Consider the following 12123-nt stretch of genomic DNA (forward strand, 5'->3'; position numbering starts at 1 on the left):
TTGTTAGTGACCCTTTTGTGTTCATGAAATGTGTAGGGTCAAGCTTCAGGACAAATCCACAAGCCGATCACTGTGAGTAATATCAATATTTGAAAGCTTGTGAATGTCCAATTGTTATTCCCTTATAAGCCTTATGAATTTGCTAATTGGGATCGTGGACAAAAGTCTGATACAAATAAATGAATGGACCAGAGGTCGTTTTGATAGAGATAATGGACCAAAGGTCGTTTTGACATGAATGAATGGGCCGAAGGCCGTTTTGACAGGAATAAGTGGGCCGAAAGCCGTTTTGACATGAATGAGTGGGCCGAAGGCCGTTTGACACAAATGAGTGGGCCGAAGGCCGTTTTGATATAAATGAGTGGGCCGAAGGCTGTTTTGACAAGAATGAATGGGCCGAAGGCCGTTTTGACAAGAATGAATGGGCCGAAGGCCGTTTTGACATAAATGACTGGGCCGAAGGCCGTTTTGACGTAAATGGAAATCAGAATGGGCCAAAGGCCAATATGTTTAGAACTACAGTCACTTGATTTAAACTTTGTATAAATGTACATATGTTAAGTAGGAATATGAATGGGGCCCAAGGCCGTTCGGAGTATGTTGTTCTACATATTGTTTATATGACTTCTGTATTTGATATTATTCACTGGGCTATCGCTCACGATCATTCATGTGTTCGTAGGTGAGCCGAGGGAAGTCCAAACCCAGCCCCAGTGAAGTCTGCCAAGAACAACATGGGTTTTGAGAAAGTCAGCCTTGTGTCTCACGCACGAGGCCTATCTTTGCCATTTTGTTATGTAACTATATTTTGTCCTGCTGGCAAGGACTTTATGTATATTTGTAAATAGTCTGTCATGGGTTGACTTAATTAGGTGATCCTGTCTGTAAAGAATTTTATGGTACCGTACTTTTGACGTGGGTTATTAACGTATATGAGTTTGGTTTGTTTTGAAGTGCATATAAGCACGGCTCTATGGACAAAGTTTTTGATTATTACTTCCGTTCGGCTCCTCTACTCTGTTGACTTATGTCTATTTTGATTTGAGGCCGTAGGTAATCTCAGGATTACTGGCCGGTTACATCCTTAACCCAGGGGGGGCGGGTTCGGGTCGTGAGAGAGTGGTATCAGAGCACAAGTTAATAACTCACACACTTGTCCAAAAAGAGCAATAAGCGTTTATATAAGATCTAGGATGCATTCATGTGATAAATATGAATTTGGAAGCATTGATTATATGCTTAAATGTTTTGATATGAACAATTATGTGTTGTAAGTTGTGAATTACTTGCATTGCAAATTACCTGAATATGTATGCTCTTTGTTACAAGCATACTTGTGTATATCCTGTATAAAGTATAATGCAAGTTTAATCAGCTGGTGAGAACCAGAGGAGATGAAATAGAAGAATCCTCAACTGCCAGAATGGACAGAATGGAAAGGCTAATATGGGAAATGGCAGAAGCTTTGAGACAGCAACAGGAGTGGCAGCAACCACACCCGCCACCTCCACCTCTGGCACCACCCATGCCAGATCATCAGAATGATGACCGGATTATAGCTCTCACTAAGGAATTCAAGAAGATGAAACCACCACAGTTTCACGGGGGATTAGATCCGTTGAAAGCCGAAGCGTGGGTCCTCGGCATTGAGAAATTATTTGAAGTGTTCCCCTGTTCAGAGACTCAGAAAGTGCTTCTAGCCACTTTTATGCTAGAAGACGAGGCAAGAAGATGGTGGATGTTGATGCGAGAAAATCATAGGGATGTTGACTGGGTAAAGTTTCTAGAAATATTCTATGACAAGTACTTTCCGCAGTGTGTCCGGGATAGGAAAGTGGCAGAGTTCATGGAGGTCAAGCAAGACAGCATGACTGTAGCTGAGTATGAGGCCAAATTTACTGAGTTGGCCAGGTTTGCACCACATGTAATTGACACGGACTATAAGAAGGCAAGACATTTTGAAGGTGGGCTCCGCAATGACATCCTAGAAAGGGTGAATGTCCTAAAATTGGAAACCTACATTGGGGTGCTTGACCAAGCCATCATATCAGAGGCTAACATAGCCAGGCAAGCTAAGCCAGTAACAGAATGGAAAGGCAACAAAAGACAAGGCTTCTTTTCGAAGAAGAAATTTTTGAAAAAACAAAACACGGGCTCCTCAAATACTTCGAGTTCTTTCCGAGACACAGCTCCCATGTGTTTGTAGCAAAAGGCACCATGGAGTCTGTTACCGTACATCGGGAGCTTGTTTTAAGTGTGGGAAGCAAGGGCACATAGCCCGAGAATGTAATCAGAACAGTGGGAAACTAGCAGCTAGTTCCACTGCATCGATCCCAAAGTCGGGGAACACCTTGAGATCTGCTACTACTGGGGATACAGTGAGACAGGGAAGAGTTTTTGCGTTTGTTCCGGGCGATACACGGAATGCCAATGCCGTTGTCTCAGGTACAATTTCAATATGTAAACAGAATGCTTTTGTATTAATTGACTCTGGATCAACACATTCATTTGTGACATATACATTTGCATCTAGACTGAATAGACCCTTAGAGTTATTGCCATATTTGTTATGTATGTCTGCTCCATCAGGGGAATCCGTGTTATGTGATTATATATATCGGTTTTGTGACATGCATATTGAGGATGCTACCCTATATGTAGATTTGTTGCCCTTGAACTTTAGACATTTCGATGTAATTTTGGGCATGGATTGGTTGACCAAGTACTGTGCCACCATAGATTGTGTGACAAAAAGGGTTGTATTTAACCTACCAGAACAGAAAGAGATTGTGTTCGTGGGTAATGGGGTAGTGCCTCCACCTTATTTGATATCCGTAATGAAAGCATGCAAACTGATTAGGAAAGGGTGCCAGGGTTATTTGTGCTATGTGTTGTCTGAACAATCTGAGAATGTTGAATTGAATAATATTCCTATTGTTAGAGAATTTTCGGATGTGTTTCCGAATGAATTACCAGGGGAATTGGTAGACAGGGAGATCGAGTTTACCATTGAAACTGTGCCAGGCACCCAGCCTATTTCTAAAACTCCCTACAGAATGGCTACGGCCGAAATGAAAGAGTTAAAGGAACAGTTGCAAGACTTTCTTGATAAAAGGTTTATCCGGCCTAGCACTTCGCCTTGGGGTGCACAGTGTTATTTGTAAAGAAGAAGGATGGTACTTTGCGCCTGTGCATTGATTACCGGGAGTTAAACAAGGTAACGATAAAGAACAAATATCCCTTACCCCGTATTGACGACTTATTTGACCAGTTGCAGGGATCACAGGTGTTTTCTAAGATTGATTTGAGATCCGGATATCATCAGCTGAAAGTTAAGGCAGAGGATGTTGAGAAAACCGTATTCAGAACGAGGTATGGTCATTTTGAGTTTCTTGTTATGCCGTTTGGAGTGACTAATGCTCCGGCAGCATTTATGGACTTAATGAATAGAATTTTTAAAACCTACCTTGATGAGTTTGTTGTAGTCTTCATCGATGATATTTTGATATACTTTAAAGATAGACTTGAACATGAACATCATTTGAGGACTGTTTTACAAATACTTCGGGACAGAAAACTATTTGCTAAATTAAAGAAATGTGAGTTTTGGTTGGATGAGGTTGTTTTCTTAGGGCACGCGATCAACAAGGAAGGAATTTCAGTGGACCTGCAGAAGATAGAGGCAATTGTGAATTGGCCTACACCGACCAATGTGACAGAAGTTCGTAGCTTCATGGGCTTGGCTAGGTACTACAGGAGGTTTGTGAAGGACTTTCCGAAATTAGTAGTGCCTCTTACCCAACTGACACGTAAGGGGCAACCTTTTGAGTGGAACGAAGAAAGAGAATCAGCCTTTCATGAATTAAAGACGAGATTGACTACTGCACCAATTTTAACACTACTTTCAGGTACGGAAAACTTCGTAATCTTTAGTGATGCATCTTATAAGGGTTTGGGTTGTGTGTTAATGCAGAATGGAAAGGTTATTGCTTACGCCTCCCGACAGTTGAGGCCACACGAGAAGAACTACCCAACACATGACCTTGAATTGGCCGCACTCGTTTTTGCTCTGAAAATCTGGCGGCATTATTTGTATGGGGCAAAGTGTGAAGTCTACACGGATCATAAGAACTTGAAATACTTCTTCACGCAGAAAGAGTTGAATATGCGTCAGAGAAGGTGGCTAGAACTGATAAAAGATTACGACCTAGAAATTTAGTACCACCCCGGGAAAGCTAATACAGTTGCTGATGCCTTGAGAAGAAAATCAATGGGGAGTATGACCTGTTTGCTTACTGAACAGAGAGAGATCTTGCAAGATTTTGAGAAGTCTGAAATTGAAGTGGTAATGTGTGAACGGGGCGGATTGATAGCCGCTATTACAGCCGAGCCGGCAATCATTGATGAAATTCAACGGAAACAGAAAAAGGATGAGTACCTCAAGAAAGTGATTGACGAATTCGAGGCAAGCCCGAAAGCAGAATTCGGTATTGAGAATGAAATGTTGAAATTTCGAAACCGGATATGTGTTCCAGATATCCCAGAATTGAAGAAGAGAGTTTTAGATAAAGCCCACAGATCCGTATTTGCCATGTATCCGGGTAACAATAAAATGTATCAAGATTTGAAACAGACTTATTGGTGGCCCAAAATGAAGAAAGAAATTACAAAATATGTGTCCAAGTGCCTACAGTATCAGCAAGTTAAGGCTGAACATCAGAAACCAGACGGCCTACTTCAACCTCTCCCTATTCCTGAATGGAAGTGGGAGCATGTGACTATGGATTTCGTTGTTGGCCTACCTCGGACTTCTCGAGGTATGGATTCTGTTTGGGTTACAGTTGACAGACTGACTAAATCTGCGCATTTTCTGCCTGTCAAAACTACATTTACTGCTTATAGATTGGCTACTATTTATATTGATGAAATTGTCCGTTTACATGGAGTTCCGGTATCTATCGTGTCGGATAGAGATCCGAAATTTGTATCTAGATTGTAGAAGAGTTTGCAGGAAGCTATGGGAACAGAACTAAGGTTTAGTACTGCATTCCATCCACAGACAGATGGGCAGTCTGAACGAACGATACAGACATTGGAAGATATGCTTCGCATGTGTGCTTTGGATTTTCAGGAGAGTTGGGAAGATTACCTGCTACTTGCAGAATTTGCTTATAATAACAGCTTCCACTCCAGCATCGATATGGCACCATACGAGGCTTTGTATGGTAGGAGGTGTAGATCACCTATCTGTTGGACAGAGGTCGGGGATAGAGCTTTGCTTGGGCTAGAAATTGTACAAGACACTTCTGAGAAAATCAAGACTATTCACCAAAGGCTCAAAACAGCTCAGGACCGACAAAAGAATTATACAGACGTTCGAAGAAGACCTCTTGAGTATGAGGTTGGTGACCATGTGTTCATCCGTGTTTCTCCGATGAAGGGCCAAGTCAGATTTGGGAAAAAGGGCAAGTTGTCGCCCCGCTACATTGGGCCGTTTCAGATTTTGGAAAGGCTTGGTCCAGTTGCTTATAGAGTGGCCTTACCACCGGGATTCGAGCAAATCCATAATGTGTTTCATGTGTCAATGTTGAGGGGTTACCTCCGAGACCCGTTGCATGTGATTGATTATCACCGGGTTGCTATTGATGAAAATATGGAATATGCTGAATGGCCGGAAAGAATTGTTGACCGAGAAGTGAAGGAGTTGAGAAACAAATCCATTCCAATGGTGAAAGTCGAATGGAAGGAACACTATGGGACAGATGCTACGTGGAAAAAAGAGGAGGAAATGCGTCTACGCTATCCACATTTGTTTCCCGACGAAGGTAAATTAAGTTTGGAAGACCAAACTTCCTAAAGGGGGAAGACTGTGATACCCCTGTCCCGTAATATGCTAATTGGTCCTTAATTTGAGTATGATTATGTGTATAGCATGATTTTATGTGCCATTATGTGAATGTTTGTGATTTTGAAGTCTTATCTGTTCACCGTAGGAATACCTGTCTGAATAATCTATTTTGGAAATTAAATTGAAGGCCTTATCAGCCACGGAACCCGAAATTGATTACGCCATTGTGATTGGCATAATTTTTAGATCCTACGGTAAAATTTAATTGAAAAATTGATTCGGGCCAGATTAAGTCGATTTAATTGATGAATTAGTGTCCAAATATTTTATATTGAAATATTATGTTAGTGGGCCTTGTTGTATGATAGCATTACACTCCCCTCTAGCCCTTATGAACTCAAAATCTGAGTTAGACTATTGAGAGGAGGAGAGAGCCGGCTGTAGAGAGGAGGAGAGAAGAGAATTGAGCAAACTTAGCTCAAAGCTTGGGAGCCTTGAAGATTATTCAAGTTTTGACCATAGATTGGGAGAATCAAGCCTCTAGGTAAGTGAATTCATGGATATTAAGTTGTAATTTTGTGAATTCAAGTTGAAATAATGGTCAAGAACATGATTTGGTTTGATTATGAGGAAATTGAAGTGGTTTGGTTGAATTGAGGGCCATTATGTGCATGCATGTAAGAAAGTACCTTGAATTTGCATGTTTTGTATAATCCATGTACAATTTTAATTGAAGCTCATGTTATAATCATCATTTGTGCCATCTAAGTTGAGGATGTGGCTAATTCATCACATGCATGTACAATTTGAGAAGACATGAGCTTGAATGCATGAGTTTGTTGATGTTGAGTTTGATATGTTGTGAGACATGCATGTAGATAAATCAAGGAATTGAGCTCCATGATGTTATAATCTTGCATTGGTACCATGTTAGTATGATTATATTTGAGATTTGAGCTATTGCATGCAAGTATCGTGGCTTGAAAACCAAATTGGAGCTTAAGAACACATTCTGGGTTTTCTAGAATTTTGAAGTCCGCTCGAGCGGGGTAATGGCCGCTCGAGCGGAAAATACGTGCTCCCAGTATAATTTCTGCAGCCCTTCATGTTCGCTCGAGCGGGGAAATACACGCTCGAGCGGGGAGCTACGTAGGATGGACTTCCACTCGAGTGTCCTAGGTCGCGCTTGAGCGTAAAAATGAGACATCCAGAACTTTTTGCGGGCATGGCTTTCGCTCGAGCGGGTAAGTTCACGTTCGAGCGGGGAGCCATGTAAAGAGGCCTTCCGCTCGAGCGGGGTAATGGCCACTCGAGCGGAAAATACGTGCTCCCAGTATAATTTCTGCAGCCCTTCATGTTCGCTCGAGCGGGGAAATACACGCTCGAGCGGGGAGCTACGTAGGATGGACTTCCACTCGAGTGTCCTAGGTCGCGCTCGAGCGTAAAAATGAGACATCCAGAACTTTTTGCAGGCATGGCTTCCGCTCGAGCGGGTAAGTTCACGTTCGAGCGGGGAGCCATGTAAAGAGGCCTTCCGCTCGAGCGCCAGATTTAACGCTTGAGCGTAAATTTCCCATATCCAGTATTTTTGCAGGCCTCAGAGGTCCGCTCGAGCGGGGACCCTGTTTTCTATGATTCTGTTTTTGCATTCGGAGTTCTGTTTTCCGTTCTCTTTCACTTGTAAGCCCTCTTAGCCATATGTTAAGCATTGTAAATGAATTAATGAGTTATGAATAAAGCCTAATGAGGAATATGTGAATTAAGGAATGGATTGAATTGTTGGTGACCCTTTTGTGTTCATGAAATGTGTAGGGTCAAGCTCCAGGGCAAATCCACAAGCCGATCACTGTGAGTAATATCAATATTTGAAAGCTTGTGAATGTCCAATTGTTATTCCCTTATAAGCCTTATGAATTTGCTAATTGGGATCGTGGACAAAAGTCTGATACGAATAAATGAATGGACCAGAGGTCGTTTTGATAGAAATAATGGACCAAAGGTCATTTTGACATGAATGAATGGGCCGAAGGCCGTTTTGACAGGAATAAGTGGGCCGAAGGCCGTTTTGACATGAATGAGTGGGCCGAAGGCCGTTTGACACAAATGAATGGGCCGAAGGCCGTTTTGATATAAATGAGTGGACCGAAGGCCGTTTTGACAAGAATGAATGGGCCGAAGGCCGTTTTGACATAAATGACTGGGCCGAAGGCCGTTTTGACGTAAATGGAAATCAGAATGGACCAAAGGCCAATATGTTTAGAACTACAGTCACTTGATCTAAACTTTGTATAAATGTACATATGTTAAGTAGGAATATGAATTGGGCCCAAGGCCATTCAGAGTATGTTATTCTACATATTGTTTATATGACTTCTGTATTTGATATTATTCACTGGGCTATCGCTCACGCTCATTCATGTGTTCGTAGGTGAGCCGAGGGAAGTCCAAACCCAGCCCCAGTGAAGTCTGCCAAGAACAACATGGGTTTTGAGAAAGTCAGCCTTGTGTCTCACGCACGAGACCTATCTTTGCCATTTTGTTATGTAACTATATTTTGTCCTGCTGGCAAAGACTTTATGTATATTTGTAAATAGTCTGTCATGGGTTGACTTAATTAGATGATCCTGTCTGTAAAGAATTTTACGGTACCGTACTTTTGACGTGGGTTATTAACGTATATGAGTTTGGTTTGTTTTGAAGTGCATATAAGCACGGCTCTATGGACAAAGTTTTTGATTATTGCTTCCGTTCGGCCTCTCTACTCTGTTGACTTATGTCTATTTTGATTTGAGGCCGTAAGTAATCTCAGGATTACTGGCCGGTTACATCCTTAACCCAGGGGGGCGGGTTCGGGTCGTGACAATGTAGCCCAGTCGCTTAGCACTAGAGTGCCAAATAAGATTGTTAGTAACATCTACTTAAAATCTGAATATTTGGACATGGATGTTTTTAGTAAGAGTGTAGTTGAGATTGAATTTGTGTAATGTGATGTTTATGTGTAGAATAAATCTAATCAGAAAATGAAAATTTTAGATAATTTCTTAGTAAACTTTCTGAGTTTGTAGTATTACTGATAATGTGAGATCCCAAATTGTTTCATCACTTGAATAACCATGACACATACACAGTTCATGTTTGACTTCTATATATATATATAATTTTTTATTTTCATATAAATGAACAGAGTAATAAGTTGCTTATTAACAAAAACTTCTGACCATGATATGAAAGATTCCATTATAATATCACAAGAAATTTATCCATGAAAGGATATTATTTCATGTAAATACATTTTATTACAATATTAAGAAGACACTTCTACAATTTAAACACGTTTGCCCATGTATAATAATACGAGTCTGGTCCAAACATTATCTAGATATTGAAAATAAGCATATCTCCAGGACTTGATGAACAGTATAGGAGCGCATATGGCCCAAAAACCTACCACAAATCCTAAACCCATAAACAAATAAAACCAATCCACTTCAGACGTTGCACCCTCACTATCCCCTTCATTCCTTACATCAGGTGTTTTGCCACCAACACTACAATTATTTGATAGTGGAAGTCCACAAAGGTTGTTTCCGATAAAGCTAGAAGAACTGAAGGACTGAAGTTGGGTGCTTGATGGAATTTTTCCTGACAAGTTATTATGAGACAAATTCAAGTAACTCAAAAAAGTCAAATTTGATATGCTCGGAGGAATTTCACCATAGAGTTGGTTTCTAGATAAATCAAGAGATTCTAATGACTCCATGTTACCTATCTTCTTCGGAATCACACCGGCCAAACGATTTCCAGATAGATTCAATGAAAGCAATCCCAAAAGACTTGTTAGTTCCACAGGGATCTTTCCAGATATATTGTTGTTTGAAATGTCCACAACAGCCACAAGAGCAAGAATCTTGTCGTATTGGTAATTATTTCCTTTTGTCACCAAAATTGCATTCTCTAAGAAACTGTCAAGATGATCACGACCTGGACCTATATAGGAAATAAGGTCGTTAGATTCTAGTTTCACTGCCATGGAAGCAAAATTGTTGACACATTGAGGTATTCCACCATACAAATTGTTGTTTGCAATATCCAAGACTTGAAGACTGTAGAGGCCACAAATTTCTGGAGGTATTAGGCCATCTAATCTATTTGAGCGAAGAGCAAGAATCTTTAATTGTCTAAGCCTTTCCCCCATCCATGTTGGTATACTTCCAATAAACTCATTCTCACTGAGGTCAAGCATTTCTAGATTTGTGCAGTTTTGCAGAGATGAAGAAATTTCTCCAGAGAGCCGGTTGTTGCGCAGGTGTAATGAATTCAAATCATACAAAAGCCCAAAAGAGCTTGGGATATGCCCTGTAAAATTGTTGTTTCCCATATGTATGATTACCAATGATTTCCAACTTATCCAACAATCAGGAATTTCTCCAGATAGAAGGTTTTCTCCTATATGAAGAATTTCCAAATATTTTTTTTCGTCCATCCTATCACATATGAGATGGGAGATGCCCCCGGAAAAGAATTGTTGGAAAGATACAGCTCAACCAAGTTTGAAGAGAGACGAGGTAACGGACCATTTAATTGATTTGAATTTAAGTAAATCTTGCACCCATGAGACAATACATTGATATGTGAAATCCCGCCATGGATTTGGTTATGAGAGAGATTTAGAGAAACGATTGACGAAGAAAAGTTCCATAACCAACTTGGAATCCCTTCAGACAATTCAGCGTTGGAAATGTCAAGGTATGAAAGATTCTTCTGGGATTGAAGCCATATGGGAAACTTGGGGCCCAAATGCCATGATCCAAGTTCTAGAACTTCAAGTTGAAAGGGCGGGATCCAGTCAAGACTCACATTTAAAGTTAATCGGTTTCCAGAGGCACCTAAAAACGTCAGATTTACGAGATTGGTGAAGTGAACTTGAGACACAATGCCTGCCAACAAATTGTCAGTCAAATCAAGATGTCTTAACTTAGAAAGATGCCCAAGACCTTCCGGAAGAGTTCCATTTAATTGATTGTTGGGTAAACGCATGGTTTCTAAGGACGTCAATCTTCCTAGAGTGATTGGAATGGGGCCAGATAGATTATTATACCCAAGATCAAGCTCTTGCAAAATTTCAAATTTTCCAAGTTGGTCAGGTAATGTACTGTTAGAATTTACCATAAACCTACCACCACTACCACCTCACCTACTCCACTAAACCTAACCCACTACACCACTACCACCTCCACTTCACCTACTCCCAAACACACTCTTATATAATAGGAATCCTTGTAATTGTAATATACACTACATCAATATAAATCAATCAATAATACAATTCTCTATTTCTCTTTATACATTAAATTTCTACATGGTATCAGAGCAAGGTTAAGCACTTAGTATTTTTCGTTTCACCGGCGGGCGGCAACCTCGCCTTGGCCGCCCGCCGGACCTCAACCTATTCCGCTTATTTTCTACACATACCTTCAGTTTCCTGTCTCTTCCAACATTTTCTTTGATTTATCCACATTCCAGTTCCGGGCATCCAAATCTTCATCTGGGTCAACCCTTCTCTTCTGCACAATAAGCTTCCTGCCCCAAGAACTGTTCTCCCATTTGTTCTTGACATCAGCAGCATCCATGGCTGCAACCAGAGTCTTCTTCTTTGGAACCCTTTTAATGTCAATCGTGATATCGGTGAGTGAAAGCCTCTTGAAATTCATTTGGGTATGCACCATATCAGGGGCATCTACAAGAGCCCTGTTTTGATCGAGGACATCGATAATGACAACGAGCTTCCCATATTCCTTCCCGTAGTTGACGAGAGCGACCCTTCCTATCTCCACGTATCTTTTGAACGGCATTTTCGGAGATCTGAGAGCTCAGCTCAGCACAGCTAGAGCGACTATGGAAGACGGAGGCTGGAGGGGTGATGCTGAATCATCCGTGCTCGGCTTTTCACGTTTGTCACCCCTGCAACAGCCCATCAGATCCAGCTGCTTGGTCCTCTGCTGTTCCAGTGAGTCGTGGTGGTCAGAGCTATGGGCTGCAGTGGCTTGGCTGTGCAGTCACCATGGTGATGGCTCTTGGTTCTTCTTCTCAGCTGCTGCTGTATGTGTGTGTTTTTTTGTGTGTGAGTGTGTGTTGCCTGTGAGTTGTTCTCCTCCCTCAGAAAAGCTCTCCCTTTTGAAATCTATTTTTCACCCCTGCCCATGAACACCACCGACAGAGAGACTAGTGCTGTGTGTGAGTTGTTCTCCCTGTCAAGCTATCCTGACAAGAGAGAG

General features: G+C 41.3%; 1 protein-coding gene and 1 pseudogene across 1 annotated transcript; both read right to left on the reverse strand.

The window, feature by feature from the left end:
* Positions 1 to 9173: 9173 nt before the first annotated feature.
* LOC114298505 (receptor-like protein EIX2) lies at positions 9174 to 11017 on the reverse strand. Its single transcript, XM_028243091.2, has 2 exons — positions 10555 to 11017; positions 9174 to 10204 (listed from the first exon to the last, which is right to left on the reverse strand). The coding sequence occupies exons 1-2, from the start codon at positions 11015 to 11017 to the stop codon at positions 9174 to 9176; spliced, it is 1494 nt and encodes a 497-aa protein (XP_028098892.2).
* Positions 11018 to 11322: 305 nt separating this feature from the next.
* Positions 11323 to 11700, reverse strand: LOC145791311 (large ribosomal subunit protein eL14y pseudogene; annotated as a pseudogene).
* Positions 11701 to 12123: the final 423 nt, after the last annotated feature.

This window comes from Camellia sinensis, chromosome 5 (genome assembly GCF_055761805.1).
Source record: "Camellia sinensis isolate YWXY chromosome 5, ASM5576180v1, whole genome shotgun sequence".
NCBI classification, from domain to species: domain Eukaryota; kingdom Viridiplantae; phylum Streptophyta; class Magnoliopsida; order Ericales; family Theaceae; genus Camellia; species Camellia sinensis.

What these genes read in the sequence shown, in the direction of transcription:
- LOC114298505 (XM_028243091.2), bottom strand. Translation starts at nt 11,017, where the DNA reads ATGGTAAATTCTAACAGTACATTACCTGACCAACTTGGAAAATTTGAA. An exon ending in ATTGTCTGAAGGGATTCCAA is followed by an intron (nt 10,205 to 10,554) that starts GTTGGTTATGGA and finishes ACAATTTTACAG; the next exon opens with GGCATATCCCAAGCTCTTTT.